General features: G+C 44.9%; 2 protein-coding genes and 1 non-coding gene across 19 annotated transcripts in view; 2 read left to right on the forward strand and 1 right to left on the reverse strand.

Moving 5' to 3' along the window:
* Positions 1–17,809, reverse strand: part of LOC123790207 (uncharacterized) — a 385,091-nt gene that overhangs the window by 117,312 nt on the left and 249,970 nt on the right. For all 12 annotated transcript variants that reach the window (XM_087862175.1, XM_087862176.1, XM_087862173.1 and 9 more), the window contains 3 exons: positions 17,128–17,239; positions 14,309–14,404; positions 1,409–1,484 (listed from right to left, as the gene is read on the reverse strand). In XM_087862175.1, coding sequence (XP_087718301.1) covers positions 1,409–1,484; positions 14,309–14,404; positions 17,128–17,169 — 214 coding nt within the window. In that variant the 5' untranslated portion in view covers positions 17,170–17,239. The remainder of the gene's footprint in view (positions 1–1,408; positions 1,485–14,308; positions 14,405–17,127; positions 17,240–17,809) is intronic.
* FGF1 (fibroblast growth factor 1) overlaps positions 1–17,809 on the forward strand; it is a 93,903-nt gene that overhangs the window by 58,092 nt on the left and 18,002 nt on the right. For 2 of the 6 annotated variants that reach the window (XM_045794402.2, XM_045794399.2), the window contains exon 3: positions 15,389–15,591. In XM_045794402.2, the coding sequence (XP_045650358.1) occupies positions 15,423–15,591 (169 nt within the window). In that variant the 5' untranslated portion in view covers positions 15,389–15,422. Of the gene's footprint in view, positions 1–3,343; positions 3,450–7,111; positions 7,401–8,782; positions 8,877–15,388; positions 15,592–17,809 lie in introns of those variants that run through there. The other 4 variants (XM_087862184.1, XM_045794401.2, XM_045794398.2 and 1 more) reach the window with 4 other exon arrangements.
* Positions 4,573–4,699, forward strand: LOC123790633 (small nucleolar RNA SNORA36 family). Its single transcript, XR_006779158.1, has one exon. It is a non-coding gene; the product is annotated as a small nucleolar RNA SNORA36 family (small nucleolar RNA).

The raw sequence follows: 17,809 nt of genomic DNA on the forward strand, positions 1-17,809 counted from the left end.
GGCCAACACATGGATGGATATATACTTAATTACAAACAGCCGGAAACATTGGATAGGAAAGAACAGGAGGTACAAAAGAGACTAGTGGAGGCGGGGGTGGGAGCAGAACTTAGATTGGGAGTTCAGGGAAGACCTCTGAGGAGGTGGCTTCAGCTGCCATCTGAAGAGTGAGGAGGAGCCAGCGAGGAGAAAGTGCTAGTAAGTGAACAGTGTGTATGAAGGCAGCCATGTGGAAGAGACCACACTAGACTCAAGGATCCAAAAGAAGACAGGGGTGGAGGGACTGACACAGTGGGCAAAGGGAGGGAGTGGTGGGAGGCCAGGCCAGGCCATCCAGGATCTTGCAGGATTCAGATTTTACTTTATGGAAATAAAAAGCTACAGAAGGTTACAAGCAAGGGGTTGATGTAGGTTTTCAAAGATCCTTCTCACTCTGTATAAAAATGATGGGAGGGGACATGGACAAGAGAGGCTATTTCAGAAGTTAAGACTGTGGACTGGACTAGGCGTTGACGGTAGGTACTAATGACATAAATCTGATAGCTCTTAACTTGGCCATAAGAGCTTAGGAATTCTACTAGCATTGGAGCTGGGACTAAGGTGAGGCAAGGGAGGCACTTGCGTTGGGCACAAAATTTACTCAGAAACCAAAATAAATAACATTTTAGTGCAATATTTTTTTAAGTTCATTTACTTATTTAAGTAATCTCTATACCCAATGTGGGGCTCAAAGTCACAACCCCGAGATCAAGAGTCGCATGCTCCTCCAACTGAGCCAGCTGGGCACCCCGTTAGTGCAATATTTTTAAAAAATCAAATTTAGGGCAAAATAATCCTTGATGAACAAAATATCAAATTTCTTTTAAAAAGACAGGATCAGCAACAGTGCTGTGCCAAGCCACATAAGGAGCCTGAGCAAAAGGAAAACGTCTGTAATACTGATCCTGTCTGTATTCAAAATTTTGATATTTTGTTCGTTTCCTCTCTCTTGTTCTGGCTAGCTGACCTTCCCCACCTGTAAACCAAGAGATACTTTGCAAAGAAAACTAACAACAAAAATCATCACAAGCCCCCTGGTGGTACAGATGCTCTTCTTTTTCCTGATTCTGGGGACTCTGAGACAGAAAGTGCATCATAGTTGCTCCATAAATATTTCTGATAATGCTAATGGCTAATATCTATCAGGCTCTTCATATGTCAGGAACTTTGCCAGAAACTGGTAAATACAATGATCTAATTTTATCCTCACACCAATCCTGTGAGGTAGCATTACCCCTGTTTTACCATGATTGGCATATACCTGGTTAGCATTTAGTGAATACAGGAAGAAAGAAAGGATGTACAGATTGAAGGGAAAATGAGAGAAAAGAAAAGTGATGGGTCCCATACTATTCCTTAAAAGTCCTACCTGGATTACCAGTGATTCCAACTCCCTTGGCAAACACTCTTCTCTGACAAACACTAATTACCACACTGAAATGGACCTGTGCAGAAAGGAAACTAAACTTAAACATCATTTTTTTTTCCATAGGGATTTTTCCATAGGGATTATTTTTGGCAAGTTAGGTGTTTTAAACCAAACAGCTTTTCTAAGAACATATTTCTTTAATTCATTCATTCCCAAATGTTTACTGAGCAATCACTATGCATCAGGCACACATCTAGGTACTGTCATATGTGAGCAAATCAAACCTGAATGTGGGTCCTCGTGAGGCATATAATCTACTGTGTGTGTGTGTGTGTGTGTGTGTGTGTGTGTGTGTGTGTATTGGGAGGTGTGCTGGCACGAGACAGTCAATAACTAGTAAGTGAACACATACGTAGGATCACAAATTATCATGTGTTATAGAAGTAGAGACAGGGAAGTGAGGGGAGCTACCTAGATAGGGTGGGCCCGACACGATTAGACTCAGGGAGGCAGGTATCCTGCTTCCCATAATACTTATGTTGCTGAAAATGCTGTCTGAAGAATTTTTGCAAATCAAATCAACCAAACTCCCACCACAAAGTGTGAAATTTTACAACCTAATGACTTACTCCTCTCGAGGACAGTTTCGAAAAGCAATACCATTTACTTGTTTTCTACCCAAACACATCTATCGAAAAGGTCTTCCCACCACTGAAGGGTCAAGAACACAATACTGGAAAACACTGGAAAATGTTCTGCTTTCTGTCCGCCCCACCCCTGTGGGCTCATCTAAATGTCTAGATTTATGGAATTCCCGAGGAGCCCCTTGAACCCGCAAATACCAAGGAGAAACCGAGGAATACAGGACCTTTGAAAGCCAGCAGAAATTATGCGCAAAAAGATGGCAGCCTAGCAAAGTGAGGAGAAGTCCCTCTGACATTTCTTCTTGCCTCCTGTTGCCTAATCTACTTTCATAGGCCAATAATGTAGAAATTCTCCATTTTTCAAACAACCCCACCCAACAGAGTAGCACTTTGATCTCAAGAGCATGACAGAGGAGCAGTGGATGGTACAGGGTATGAATGGCTTTGAAAGGTCAGTCAGAAAAAAGAAATAAACAAGGAGAGGAACCGTGAGGAGTTGAAGGAATGAAAGCAAACCATGCTTTGAACTACCTGCCAACTTGAAAGCAAACTCCCCTGAGAGGCCACGGTTGACAGATGAGTGTACTGGCAAGGTTTCTGGTACCTACCTATGCTTGCAATGTGCAACATGCACCTTCTTGGAGATGCTAAACACCAGGGGCAGACTTATCTCTTAGTTTACCGTCTTGGATACAAGATTTCAACACACTGCCAAGCTCTTTCGTCCCTTATCAAGCATCAGGCCTTGCCGGGGCCTTCGGTGATATTCTCTTACTTCATCTCCTCCCCATAAAGCCCACCTGGTTCCTGCCAACAGCTGGGATGTGGGTAGGGCTGTGTGTGGAATACCAGTGACATGGTCACAGGACCACGGGGGCCAGCGGGCCTGCTGAAACAGGGCAAAATGTGCAGATGGGAGAAAGGTCCCTTTTGGACTTTTTGTGTGGGATCAAAGAGAGCTGGCAAGGGAAAGGAACCTCTAAAAATAGCCAAAGTCCTTAAAAAGAAATCATGCAAAAGGAAACAAGGTTTATACTGTCCTAATGTAGGTTCTGCAAAAACTAAGCCCTGGCAGGCTGGCGCTGGGACAGCTTATTATTTTCTTCCTGCCCTTTGGCGGAGACACCCACTGGGTCCCTTTGCAAATCCTGGGCCCTGCTCCCCCGCCTGCTTCCTGCATAGTGCTAGAAGTCTCTGCAGGAATGTAGCTCTCCTGGGGCACAGCTGGGGCCTCCATGGCCCACTTTCAAGATCCAGAATAGACTCTGACATGCGAAACGAGCTCCACGGGGTTTACAATCCTCCTTCGTATCCAAGCACCTTAAATACAAAACCTCATGCCGGGATTGCTAACCATTCTTCCAGAGACGCCTGGATATCATCTGTCTGGCAGAAATGTGAGTTTTGTCCTTTTTACTCTTCAGTGTTTTGAATGAGCATGGGGCCCTTGGAAATGAGGCTGCCCAACAGAGGGCTCACATAATAAACTGATGTCTTGGGGCTCAGGGTTTTGCTCTTGGCTCAGGCAAAGATGTGCTTTGATAAGCTGTTCAGCCTCTGTCACACTTCTCTTGGCTAGAGAAAAAGAGAAAGGGCTCATCTATCCCACGTCATAGGAAGAAGAGAAAATACAAAATGATTATCAAGTATCTCATGTAGGATCTATACACAACAGGCACCCAGAGTTGCCTGTTTACTCATATAAAATGCTTTGTGAAACTCCAAGTGCCATAAAAATGTAAATAACCAATGCCTTAAACCAGAGGCTCTTAGTAACAACCATAACAGCACCTTCTATTTCCTAGGCACTAACTACTTGTGAGGCCCTTCCCAGGCCTGCCTTGCTCTACTCCTCCCTCGTGGCACTGGGACGAGACCAGTATGCATAATAGCTTCATTTTACAGATGAGGCAGCTGAGATCAGAAGGGTCAATGACCTGCCCAGTCATGCAAATAGTTAATGACACAGCAGAAACCAAAACCCAGGTCTACGAGAACTTCCCTTCTTCCTGGCCTTTCCAGCCCCGTCCCAAGTAGGACTATCCACTCAGTTACCCCACGGGGCTCTGGCCCCACCCAGCCCTATGAAAGCAAAGGCAACTGATTCTACTGTGACAAAGGCCAGGAGGGACTTGACTGCCACTGGGTCATCTTGGGGAAGCATCACAGTGACGATCATAAACTGCTGATGGGGTATTTATAGCGCTGAGAAAGAGGGCCATTTTGAGTCTGCCAAGACTCCATTCAAGAGACACAAGTATCTGTCGATGGGGGCTGCGTGAGTTATGGGGGCTGGGAGGGCAGACAGAGTAAACAGAATAGAGAAGCTAAGGATCAGTCATCCAAAGGGCCTCTGTCTCTTTCCCGTATTTCTTTGGCAATTAAAATCATGGACTCTGCAGTCATTAAACCCTATGTTCAGATCCCGGCTCTAACAATGATTTATCTGCGTGACCTTAGACAAACTGTTTAAACTCTCCAAGCCTCGGTGTCCTTAGCTGCAAACTGGGGATAAAAAAGCAATGCCTTGAGTTCAGTTCAGGGCAGCCTCCCTGTTCAGTTAATTAAACTTTGGGACATGACCAGGCTAGGGTAGATGATTACATAGAAAATATTACTCTATTTATTTATCTCTCAGCCGAAAGAAAGAAAAGAAAAGAAAAGAAGAAAAGAAAAGAAAAGAAAAGAAAAGAAAAGAAAAGAAAAGAAAAGAAAAGAAAAGAAAGAAGGGAGGAAGGGAGGAAGGGAAGAAGGAAAGGGAAAAGCAATGCCTACCTCACAGAACTTCTCTGAAGATTAATTGAAATAATGTATGCAAAGCACTTAGGACAGTACCTGGTACATAGTAAATGTTCAAGAAAAGGTCACTACTTTATGATTTACGAGCTTATTTGATTATTTCTGGGTATGTCCAGAACAGGCTGTTGGGAAACATACAGTAGGGCAAGCCCTTAGCATTTCCAAAGAGATAACAAACACATACTTCAAAAGACTGAGCTGGGAGAAGCCAAATTTTGTAGGTCAGGAGGGAAAAAAAAAACACCTAGCAAACAGACCATCTTCCTACGAGTTGGAAGGTCTGCTGTCTCTGAGAAAAGAATGTCCTTGTGGGCTGGTTCTGGACATTGTAACTTGCACAACATTTTCAAGAGAGTGCTGGAGGCACATCACTGAGAGCAGCCTAGGGGACGGGAGGAGGGCTGCCAGAGCCCCTGCAGAACCACTTTGTATTTGGCCGGAAGCCCAGGGCTCCAAAGACTCAGTCTGCAGGAAGCACACGTGCATGTAGGAAGTGTGGAGGTCTTCAGGCTGGCCCAGAGCCTGTAGGACGCTCCGGACCCAGGAGCACCAGAACTGTTCAGACAGGAAGGAGGCCTGCAGAGCGTGCCGCTGTGCTGGGGAGCGCACAGGCTTTCCTCTTGGAAAGTGTTTTCTCTAAGCATTAAAATAATTCCTGACCTCCAAGTGAATGATGCTCTATGGGGGTCCGCGTTTGAGGGGTGGATAAGCCGCACTGCAGAGAATTAAAGACCCCGAACCCAGGGAACAAAGAATGGACTGGAAGAGATCCCTGGGAATGTGTGTGTCTCTGCTCATGTTTCTTACTCCTCATGAAGGAGTGCAGGGGCTAAGAGTGGGTTTGAGCTGCTGGGGACAGTTCGGCTGGATTTCCAGGCCCCACTTCCTACCAGCTTCATGTCGTCCAAGCATCTGTGCCCCTCTTACTAGAAGCTCAGCTGGATTGATCTGGTATGGCCAGATTATAACCTCCTTAAAGACAGACACTGTGATTTCTACTGCAGGCCCAGACTCCCTTCTCTAAAAACCCTCGGGGCTAGATATGGTTCTGAGCAGAGACTTTGGGGGATTTTAGACAGGTAGTTTGGTACATATATTGTATATTATGGAACAACTTCAGTGGGGTCTGGGGCAGTCCCCTGTCATCAAACACATTGGTGGTTCTGCACCAGACTGATTACACAAATATTAACACAAAGGGTGATAAATAAAGACTTTAAATCGTCTCAGGACAGTTTGGGTCAGGTTTTGCCACAATTGGCGTTATGAAAGAATATCCAGTTTTCAGAGCTTTTTGTGTTTCAGAATGTAGATTAGGGATTTCAGGTCTTTCTTTTCATTTCCGTTCTTTCTCTTTATTTTCTTTTTTAAATTTCCAGAACAGTCTGCCTGTGGCAGGTGCTGAGTAGGAGTGGTTGGCATCTAGAGTATGACATCTTAGATCTCCCTCAAATAATATTTGATCCTGGGAGCCAGGGGTGGTTTATTCTCACTGACTTAAGGATTCTTGAGGATTAGAAGGATTCTAAATTAAAGAACAGGAGAGAAAGACACTGAACCCACAGGCTCTCTGTCATCCTGGACAGTAACACACAAACCCATGAATACACCGAGAACGGTAACTAGTACATGATGTTCAGCACCCGAGTAAATGAGAGGAGGGCATCATGGCACATCAGTGGCAATGGTAAGCTTTAGCTGATTGCTTAGAAAATGATATTTTTTAAATATTGCTAAAATATTACTAAATGTTAAACTCAAGTTTGTTCAATGCTAAGTCAATAGCACAGGGGATTGGCAAACAAAACAAGCTACATGGAGAATGATAATCAAACTAATATCTATGAATGCTCGCACGTTTTCAAATGCTGGGCTTAGCGCTTTGTACATGTGATCACTAAACACAGCAATTCTGCGCGGTAGCTAATGGGACCCCATTCTGCAGATGGGGAAACTGAGGCTCTCTGAGACTGAGTGAGTACGTTGCTAGCGAGTGTACAGCTAGGACTGAAACCTGAGTCTAATAGTATGCTGGTAAACCAGCTATCAGAGAAAAGGAAGGAAGGATGAAGGGAGGGAGGGAGGGAGGAACTGAAGGAAGAAAGAGAGGTAGGGGGAAAAAAGAAGAAAAGAAAAAAGAAAAGAGAGAAAAAAGCCCTGATTATAGTATTTTCCAGTTTCTTTGGTGTAAATACTCTCACGGGGTTGATTTCAAGCCCACTAATGATTTACTAACCAGCTTGCAAAATTCCTGAATATTTAAAAATTGGCTTTCACAAACCTGGAGGAACCACCTCCTGTACACACAGCTGAGTCTACGCCATGGCCATGTCCGCAGTTTGCTGCCAGCTCTGGAAGATGAGATTGCAGCTCATGAACACAGCTGGCCTGGGAGCAGCAGACCAAGACGCTAGCCCCGCCAGGCAGCCAGGGGCACATTCCTACCCCAGACCTGGTACAGATCACTGACGGGGGAGGAAGGGGAAAACGACAGAAGAACACCCTGCTCCCTTTCTTCGGGCAAACTTTTCTTCACCAGAGGGTGTGAGGTGGGTTCCTGCCAAACCTGGCACTCCCTGACAGACTGACAAAACCTAGAGTTCTTTTTCGGCCCTACAAAATTTTTCACAGTGAGATAAAGAAGTCCGACTTGAGGCTAAAAGATCTGATCCTTTTTTTGAGATTCTTAAATTCCCAAATATTGCCTTCAAGGAAGTAAGGAAGTATCTTCTACAAGATGGGAAAAATGTTTGGGTCTGCTTTTAACCAAGGGTAGAATATTCCAGCCTAATTTGAACCCACTTAAAATATGTTTAGGGTCTTGGTTTAGCCTCTCTGTTAATACCTATAGGATGCCACTTTCTAATTAGGTCTTCTGATAACATGTTTCCACTAGAGGCTCCTAATAAGGGACTGGACTGGTATTCAATCAACAAATATGCCAAGGGCAATGATTATGTGCAGGCATTTGCTAGTAAACGCAGGGCCTAGAAAAAGAGGCATAGCTTTTGTTCCATAGCTTTAGAGACTAGTGAAGGAGACAGTCAGGTAACCTTAGTTAAATTATATTCATTCACTCATTCAACAAATATTTATCAAGGGCCCATTAGATGCCAGGCATTTTGCCAGGTGCTGGGATACCATGGTGAGCAAGCAGATTGGTTTGTACTATTATGGATCTGACAGTCCAGTCATAGAGAGAGACATTAATTAAATAATCAGAAGAATGAATGTGTAATTAAAAAATGAAGTAAGGGCTTGGAGGAAATGTTAGATGGTCCTACGAGAATGGGAGGAAGCTGACCCAGTTAAAGTCAGCAAAGGCTTCCTTGAGGAATTGGCAATTGAACTAGGACTTGAACAAAATGTAGCCGTTCACCAGGCGAGTGGGGTGGAGGGAGAGAGAGGAATAGTGCTCTACAGAGCGGGGAACCGTGTAGGCCAAGATCCTAGGCTGAACAGGGGCATGGGGTTTCAGGGAAATGGAAGGCCAGTGTGGGGTAAGAGAATGGTGGGTGATGAGGCAGGGGGGAAGCCAAGGCTGGTCCTCTGAGCCTTACAGGCCCTGTTAAGGCCTTATAACTTTTTTTAAAAAGCAAAAGGTAACTTTTAAATATGCTTTGTAATTGAAGTGTAGTTGACATACAATACTCTGTTAGTTCTAGGTGTACAACATAGTGATTCGACACTCATATGCATTATGAAACAATAGGGATGAGGCCTTAGTCTTTACCCCAAGCAATGGGAAACCGCTGAATGGTTTCAGTGGGAGATATACATGGCGGTTATAGCCAGGGCTTCCACAGGGTAAATGATGTGCTACTCGAGGGGCATATAGGGAGTCAACTAAAATCGAAACTGGCATGTGTGGTGTGGATGGCGGGGGGGGGGGGCGGTTAGGGCTGGGGGATGCGTCCACATCGGCTTTCTGGAGGAGGACATATCTGAGATGACTTTTTGAAGGGAGAGGATTACCTAGACTGGCCACGGTGGAAGGTGGAGGGAGGAAGAGAGAATGCTTCTGGGTGAGTGTGAGGGTGTGGGGGGACTACAAGAAGAACAAGCCAATACGAGAAAAGGCAACGGAGTTAGGCAGGGACCTGATGATGAATCCTCACAGGTCACGGTGGGGTCTGGGTTTTATCCTGATGGCCGCAGACAAGCTACTGACACAGCCAGAGATCCTCAGCAGGAAAACAATGACCAGACTCATGCCTTAGAAAGGACAGTAGCAGCAGGGTCGACAGTGGGTTAGAAGGCTGCAGTGCTGGAGAAGACAGACCCCCTCTGCCTGCCTGAGCAGCCCGGGTGAGATAAGGGGTTGCATCAGCAGGGAGCAGCCACAGTGAGGACGGAGAAGAGAGGATGATTTTAAGAGACATTAAAAAGGAACAGTTGAATGGGCTTTGTCACCAGTGGGATGAGTAGGAGTGATTTCTGCTCTACCCACAGAATAGTCTAAACAGGATGGATTCTTCTACTTGTGTTGAGTGTTGCCTTATGATCTGGTACAGGGTCAGTTTTTGTAAGCGTTCAATGCATCCTTGACAAGAATAGTGTTCACTAATTGTTGGGTGCAGCATTCCCTTGTTAATTCATTCAGTTAAGCTTGTTGCATTTCAGTCTACACTCTTACCAATATTTTTTGTCTGTTCGCTTTAACATTTATGACAGAAAGGTATTTACATCTCCCGCCATCATGGTGGACTTGCCAAATTCTCTTCATTTTGTTCTTTTCTGTTTCATATGTTTGGAGGCTCTGTCATTAAGTATACATAAGCTTATAGTTTTTATATCTTCCTGTTGAATTATTCCACTTATCATTATGCAGTGATCCCTTTTATCATTGATCATTCTTTTTGCCTTAGACCTAATTTCTATGATATTAACATAGCCACACCAACTTTTAATTTTTGTTAACATTGGTCTGGTATCTATTTTTCATCCTTTTTGCTTTTAACCTTCCTGTGTCCTTATGTTTTAAACATGGCTCTTGTAATTGGAGCGTAGGTGGAATTTTTAAGAATCCAGTAGCTAGTAAATATGGCCCATTTACATTCTATTGTGACTATAAATGTATTTGGATTTATTTCTGCCACCTAATTTTGAGCACTGTTTATGATTTTCTATTCTTTTTCTGGATTCCTTTGGATAAGTACAGTTTTATTTCTTTCACCTCATTTCCCTTGTCCCTACCAGTTGCTGGTTGGAATCACCGCATTCTATTTCTTTTCTTTTAGTAGTTACTCTTAACATTTAATATGCATTTAATATTTGACTCAACAAAACCTAAGGTTAATTAATATCTCTAACAAAGAGTTAATACTTTGGGGTGATGCCATCGATAAAGACTGAGATGTAGTGAAGAGAAGGGCCATATGCACCCCAATGCTCATAGCAGCATTGTCCACAATAGCCAAATCATGGAAGGAACCGAGATGCCCTTCAACAGATGACTGGATTAAGAAGTTGTGGTCCATATATACAATGGAATATTACTCAGCTATCAGAAAGAACGAGTTCTCAACATTTGCTGCAACATGGACGGCACTGGAGGAGATAATGCTAAGTGAAATTAGTCAAGCAGAGAAAGACAATTATCATATGATTTCTCTCATCTATGGAACATAAGAACTAGGAAGATCAGTAGGGGAAAAAAGGGATATGGGGCGCCTGGGTGGCACAGCGGTTAAGCGTCTGCCTTCGGCTCAGGGCGTGATCCCGGTGTTCCAGGATCGAGCCCCACATCAGGCTCCTCCGCTAGGAGCCTGCTTCTTCCTCTCCCGCTCCTCCTGCTTGTGTTCCCTCTCTCGCTGGCTGTCTCTATCTCTGTCAAATAAATAAAATCTTAAAAAAAAAAAAAAGAAAGAAAGGGATAAAGAAAGGGGGGGTAATCAGAAGGGGGAATGAAGCATGAGAGACTATGGACTATGAGAAACAAACTGAGGGCCTCAGAGGGGAGGGGGGTGGGGGAATGGGATAGGCTGGTGATGGGTAGTAAGGAGGGCACGTATTGCATGGTGCACTGGGTGTTATACGCAACTAATGAATCATCGAACTTTACATCAGAAACCAGGGATGTACTGTATGGTGACTAACATAATATAATAAAAAACATTAAAATTAAAAAAAAAAGACTGAGAGCCTATTTGGAACCAAAGGTGAGACCTATTTTGCATGTGCTTGGTTGGAGGACACCTTGTCAGATGCCTATACCTTTGGTGGCATTATATACTTTGTAAAATATTCTCTTTCATGCATTACTTAAGCAGTGACAGAGGTTTAAAAAATTCCTTCAGTGTCTGCCCTTCCTTGATTCTCGGAACACTACATTTTTCCTGCTAGCTTAGTTACCTGGGCCAAAGTGAGCACAAATGTCTCCTAAATAGTGGACTTCATAAATGTCACTTCAACAACTGTCGATAAGCTGAGAACTGAGTGTGATTCTCTCTTAGGTAAACTATAGCTTACCTCCTTCATCCTCTCTCCTATGTTTGTGGCTTCAATAATGGGGAAGGAGCTAAACTAATTTTCCCAAATATGACACGGAATGAAAAACTCCAATTGCATACCAATTGAAAAATTATTTTAAATTAAGCATTCGATGGTCATTGACCTAGACCACACCAGCTTTCAATTAGCTCAAGAGAACCAGTTATTCATATCTCCTATAGAGGTCAGGTCACATTTTTGTACTTTCCAAGTGTTATGGATACTGTGCCCATTAACCCTTCAGACAACTCTGTGAGGTAGACAGGATGGGGATTATGAGAGGAAACTTCTCATGAGGAGTGAATGACTTGCCTAGGTTCCCAGAGTGAACTTGTGCGTAGCTGGGGCTGTACGGTGCTGCTCACTATCCCAGACTGAACAGTGACTGTCATGTTGCTGAGCAAGACTGCGTATTTATCATCCTGTTCCTGCATCAGAGCTCAGGTTCCCTTCGAGATAGTCCAATAAGCTTTGTGCTGCCCTCACTTTGATGTCACTGATAAGTCAAGAAATCTGGCTTTCCCTAAAACCTCACCAGTGCCCCAAATCTCAAAGGGCTGGGCTCCGCACACAGGGATGACATGGAGTCCACTGAGCTTGATTTTTTCCATCTCCCAACAAATATACACAGATAACCCCCACCCCTGACAGCCAACAAAAGAGAACAGTAACAAGAAGCAGAACTCATAAATTTCCATTATGCTTAATGCCTGATTTCATGTAGTTAATGGGTTCATTTATTAGAACAATTTGTGAAAATCCCCAAAGGCCCTCGAAGGCTGTTGCTTAATGGTTTTATCGTGTCACAGACTTCCTTTACTCCTGTCTTTTATCGAATCCTGAGTAGGCAAGGAACTTAGGACTAACCACTGCTTAAAATATAGGTAAATTGTAAATAAAGCCAAAAAAATAAGGGCTTTTTGTGCCTCTGGGGTTTCCTTCAGCAACAAAAAGGGATTTCATTTTTTGTACATTTCAGCTGATTCATAAATCCCACTGTCACGGTCTGTCAGCTTCATGTTCACTCAAGGCTGATTTTCAGGAGTCAACATGCTCTCCTCAGGTTTCTAGCTATGGATGTGAACTGCAGGGCGGTGAGAGCAATCCGAAGTCAGTACCACCACCCCTCATTACTCTCCCTCCTACTGGGGGGAGCAGGCAGACAGCAGAGTCGTGGCTTTATAACTGCGGGTGCACCATGGTCAGGAGGAGAGGGACAGCCAAGGACTGCTAGCCTCTGGCCGAGGTTGTTTACCTGGGGAGATCTCTGCAGTGATGAAGCCCAGGCTGCCAGGCTTAGACATACATCAGATGTGAGCATGGACAATCCTTGGCCAGAGCTGGAGCCTCCAACCTCAGCAGCCTTCTCTCTGGTCCCCCTTCATACCAAGGGGATAGAAGCAAGAATGCAAATGGATAGAGCCAAATCCATACCCAACACTTAGAAAACAACTTAATGGAGACTCCCCACTGGTGCTAGATCTAGAAGGGAAGCCACCCTTGACACCCACACCGTCAGGGGCACATGGGGACCTCCAATTGAGGAAACCCAGGGACAACGACAAACAAAATCCTGTCCACCAAAGACTGGCAATACAAATGGCTATTTGTACAGTTAAATGGCAGCCACCAGTATGTAATTATTGTCTCCTGTACCAAGTTAAGTATACAACTTAGCAAGTGCTTGGGGGGAAAAAAGAAACAAAAAATATTTATTATCTCTTGGCTGTACTTTAAGGCACAGGGATCTGATCACTGTTGCATGTTAATGGAGAGGTGACGGGTAAAGATGTCCAAGTCTGGAAGAGCTAAACTGCTTTATATCAGAAGGGGATCCAGAAGCGAGTGGAATGAGGAAGTGGAATAAGAGAGAGATTGAGAGGTTGAGTGAAAAACGGATGAGCAGAAAAACAGAAAGAGAGACCGTGAGAGGGAGAGGTGGGCCCACAGACGTAGAGGCTTCTGGATGAACGAGAACGGTTTGGAAGAGAGTATGGATTTGGGAAGGAAATGCAATATGCCCCACAAGGTGAAGTCTGAGGATGTAAATAACATCTTCGATCTGTTACTATATCACCTGAAAAGAGCTGGACAGAGTTTCACCATATGTGAAGGGGATATTTGGGATGGCCTGCCTTTAAATATAGTTTATGTAACATATGCAAAATTCTCTTTGGGGGTCGTTGAAGGGACTGAAATGAATAGCTGAAACTGGGGGCCATGACTGGCCTGTGTGACTGCAGACTAGAAGACATGGACCACAGACATCAAAATGCCTGGAGCAAAAGAAACTAAGAAATACTTCCAGCATGAACCCTAATTCCAAAGTGACCAGGAAAATTACCCAAATTGTTGCCTTGATTTTGATAGAATTGCTTTGCATGTGAGCAGCTTTATGAGGCCGCCCTGGGGATGGATGGATGGACGGATGGATGGATGGTTAGCTCAGAGCATGCAGAAGGCTGGCAGACCTTTGGAGAAGCTCACAGTGCTCCCTAACGCCTGGCAATGTGAGGTCTCCCAGGGAATGAACACATGCCTGGAGTCTCATTTCAAGGTTGACACGGGGACAAAAGTTGGCGAAAGCCAACAACTGGGTCACAAATGAATAACAAGCTCATGGGGGCAGACGTTTGTGCCAGACAAGAGGTAAAAATCCCACTTCCGGCAATGGTACGGTATCAGTGAAGTCCCTTCAACTTTTCCTGGTGTTAAGGCCAAGTGACGGCTTTGTTTCAACACACTCCTTTTGAGGCTTGGCACCACCACCTAGAAGCTGTTGACCTTGGACAGGCCATCGAACATCTGCAGGCTTTGGTGTCATTTTAGAAAAAATGGGGATAATATGAGTGTCTGTCTCAAACACTAATAAAGAAGGTCACATGAGCAAACTTGTATGCCCAAACATGTGAATGATGATGGTCATGATTATGACAAGGCCACTCGATAATCAGTGTATCAGCACCTGCTCACTCTTGGAAGGAAGCTCCTGCAGGAGTTCTCCGGCTCTTCTTCGCCTCTTCCCTGTGCGTATCCCTGTAGTCATCAGCACGTTGTTCTCCTAAATGGTGGGGCAAGAAGATGTTTTAAAATTCTAATGTTTATTAGTTTTGCTTTTAAAACTTAGCTATGTGTCACTGATGCATTTTTACCCTGATGATATAAATCTCTACAGAGTGGGTGTCAACACTATTAGAGGATTATACTGTATAATATGGCGGCTTCTGTGTCAGAATAAGTATGTCTCGTTAGAAAATAATGAGGATGAAGATGGCCTTTGTACAAGGGACAGACCTACCTTCTCTGTGTGATATGAGGACGTACGGAAATCTGGGGAAAGATAACTGGCAGACCCTTCATCATGATCTGTCTCATCGAGTTTCCTTTGGTACAGCGTCTGCCCTTTAGAACCCCACAGAACACCGGCCGTGTGCTTCTTCCCCAGCTCTGATGTTGTTCCCACCAGCAAACCCTTTATGCATTAACCCTTGGCTGTCCCTACTGTGGGCCATCCGAAAGGCCTCCATCCCTTTTCCTACAGCCCCCAAACAGTCAGGCTATCAGAGCTATCTGGGTCCATGGGGCCGACAGTCCCCAGCCAAAACAGTGGGAGGATGGAGAGCAAAACCTCAGTGCTGGCCTCTCAGCTTTTGTGGGTTTCAGCCAGGGCCCAGGTGTTATTTTAGTGCAACTCCAGTGTTTAATTTGAGGATATGTGTGGATCAGAAGGAGGGACCAAAACATTATTTTTTTTTTCCCTTGGCCAAGTGATTAAATTTGAAGTTCTAAAAAATGCACAGCCTGGTCCAAAGCTGTGTCCAATTGGGAAGTAAGAAATGTCCTGAAAATCCCTCCCAGGCCAGAGACCTTTCTTCCTTAACCACTGCCCACCGCACAGGCCCGTTTCCTGTGGCCATCACCTGGGCTGTCTGTGGTTACTAACCCACTCGGATCCCCGTGCCTCAAGGCTCTCCTTCCCTTCTTGGAAGGGTACGCGGCACCCTCGCCGGTGGGACGTTCTACAGGGTTGTCTAATTTCTTACAGCCTTGAAAGCGCCACAAGCAGCTGCTGCCGAGCCATGGCTGAAGGGGAGATCACAACCTTCACCGCCCTGACGGAGAAGTTTAATCTGCCTGCGGGGAATTACAAGAAGCCCAAACTCCTCTACTGTAGCAACGGGGGCCACTTCCTGAGGATCCTTCCAGATGGCACAGTGGACGGGACGAGGGACAGGAGCGACCAGCACAGTAAGCCCCCATCTCTCTTGCAGCCCCCTACCTTCCTGGCGTCTTCCTTAGTCAAGGATGCGAGCAGGGAGGATATCTACATACGGGTACCCTTTCCCTGCTTGACACTCTCAGAGGCTGGGTAACGTAAATGCATATAGTGTCTAAGTGTGGGAAATCACACACTGTGAGAGCCACAGCCTACCTACAGGGGTCCCGTATCAAGATTTTAAAAGGTCTACCTGTTGACCTACCACAACTGCTCTGAGGTCAGATGCAGCTGCCAGTGTTCAACGGTTCTGGGTTTCTGTAACTAGTGAAGGGCCTGGCTCCCAGGGCTGGGGAGGGCGCTGTCTGCTCTCTGACAGGAAGAGCCACAGGAAGGGCCAGGGGGCAGTCAGCCCTACACAAAGACCTGGGCTCAGTTCATGGTCACGGACTCTCCAGCTTATGTTTCCACCGGGCTTGATTTCTGAAATCCTACTTCACAATCATAGTCTCACACATCATAAATTATGCAGCTTTCGCTCTGCATATCGTGCAGATGTGGTTGTGGTAACTGGGAGGGGTAAAGTCATTCTCCAGACCTTATAGAAACTGGAGAGCGGGAGCAGTGGGAGCCAAATGCTGACTATCTCTTCCGGGCTTTCCTCCCAGCTTAGCTCTCAGATGGTGTTGATAAATGGAGGTATGACTTGAGAGAAAAGAATCTTCTTGACTATCTAAGAATAAAAATCTCTTCCTTCTGCTTTAGTGCTTCTCGCGGTGGTGTGTCTGTTTGATATTAGGTGTCTGGGTCCTACTGTGATGTTATCAGGGATTCCCTGAACACCACTGAAGCATTAGCTGCTGTAGAGAAGCCAAAAGTCAGAACTGCTCATTTCCTGCTTAGAGGGTCAATGATCTGATGGGTAAAGTACACTGTGAATCAAGAGAAGAAAAGTGTAGAGGAAACCAGGAGCTGCAGAATAATAGCACAGGTAGCAAGCGAGGTTCTACAGAACTGGCTTTAAAATGGAATGTAAAATACTGGCTTTGATGTGATATACCAAATAGCCTTAATTATTCATGTAATATGCACCAAAGGTTGCAGGCTGTGAGCACAAATGACCACCTCAGCGGCGTTCACTCTACTCTTAAATGCAAAGGTCATGGGTCGGAAGCCTCCATTTATGGACCAGAAGGCATTGTCTCTTCCTTCCCACCCACTAGGCAGACCCTTGAGAGATGAGCAGGAAGGCTGAGGTTGGGCCTCGCAGTTGCAGGGTTAGCTTTGGGGGTGGGGGTGTGTGTGTGTGTTTTGATGGCTTGTCTTCAAATGGGCCTAGCGAATGCCTTATATTTGATGAAAACTAGGTACCAGAGTGAGGCAAAAAGAACTCCATTTAGTACATTAAACATATATATGTAAATAAGTAATATTTACTCCAAACAAATGGACTTAGATTGTGGTCCATTGTGTGGCAAGCTACACAATTTGTGTGATCTGCCCCACACAACACAAGGGAAAGAAGCTTTAATTCCTCTGGGGTTTTAAATGTTTCTGATAAGTCTTACCCATCTTCTGAACCAATGGGAATGCTCTCTGGTGCTCAGCATCCCGGGGGAAAGACAACCACGGTGCTATGTTCCTCAGGGTTAGGCTGGCTTTTCTGGGAAATCTTGAATTCTGGGAAAACAAGACACTACAATTAGGACTTCCAAGTACTGGAATTTCTGTACAAATGGCATGTCATTTCATTGTTGTCATCCCATCATTAACATTATCGATTGCATTCTGGGTATGTAACATTGGGACAACTTCTGAAAGTGCTGTGAATTCGGCCGCCTGACCTAAGATGTCAGGAACCCCTGGAATGCAGCACAAGAAAGCTGTAGGAGTGGGTGTGAGGAGGTCTACATCCAAGTAATGCTGGATCGACTGTTTGCCAAGGGAACTTGGGCTAATTACGTCATCTTTCTGGCCTCACTTTTCTCATTTGTAAAATAAGAATAATCCTACTTGCCTTGCTGGCTTCTTGGGAGGATTAAATGAGATGATCGAGTGAAAGTCCCCGGCACAGTGCCTGGCTCAGGGTAGCAGCTCAGTACAATACTGCTATTGTTGTCATCATCATCAAGGCTTCCATATATTCAAAACCATACAGGATAATATTTGAGGCCCTTCCCTTCATCTTTTCTATAATATTGTCTCCCAGGAAGGTCAAGGGTCTAGATTCACGTTTTGATTCAGGGCCTC

This window comes from Ursus americanus, chromosome 5, assembly GCF_024610735.1.
Source record: "Ursus americanus isolate L20-20 chromosome 5, mUrsAme1.1.p, whole genome shotgun sequence".
NCBI lineage: Eukaryota > Metazoa > Chordata > Mammalia > Carnivora > Ursidae > Ursus > Ursus americanus.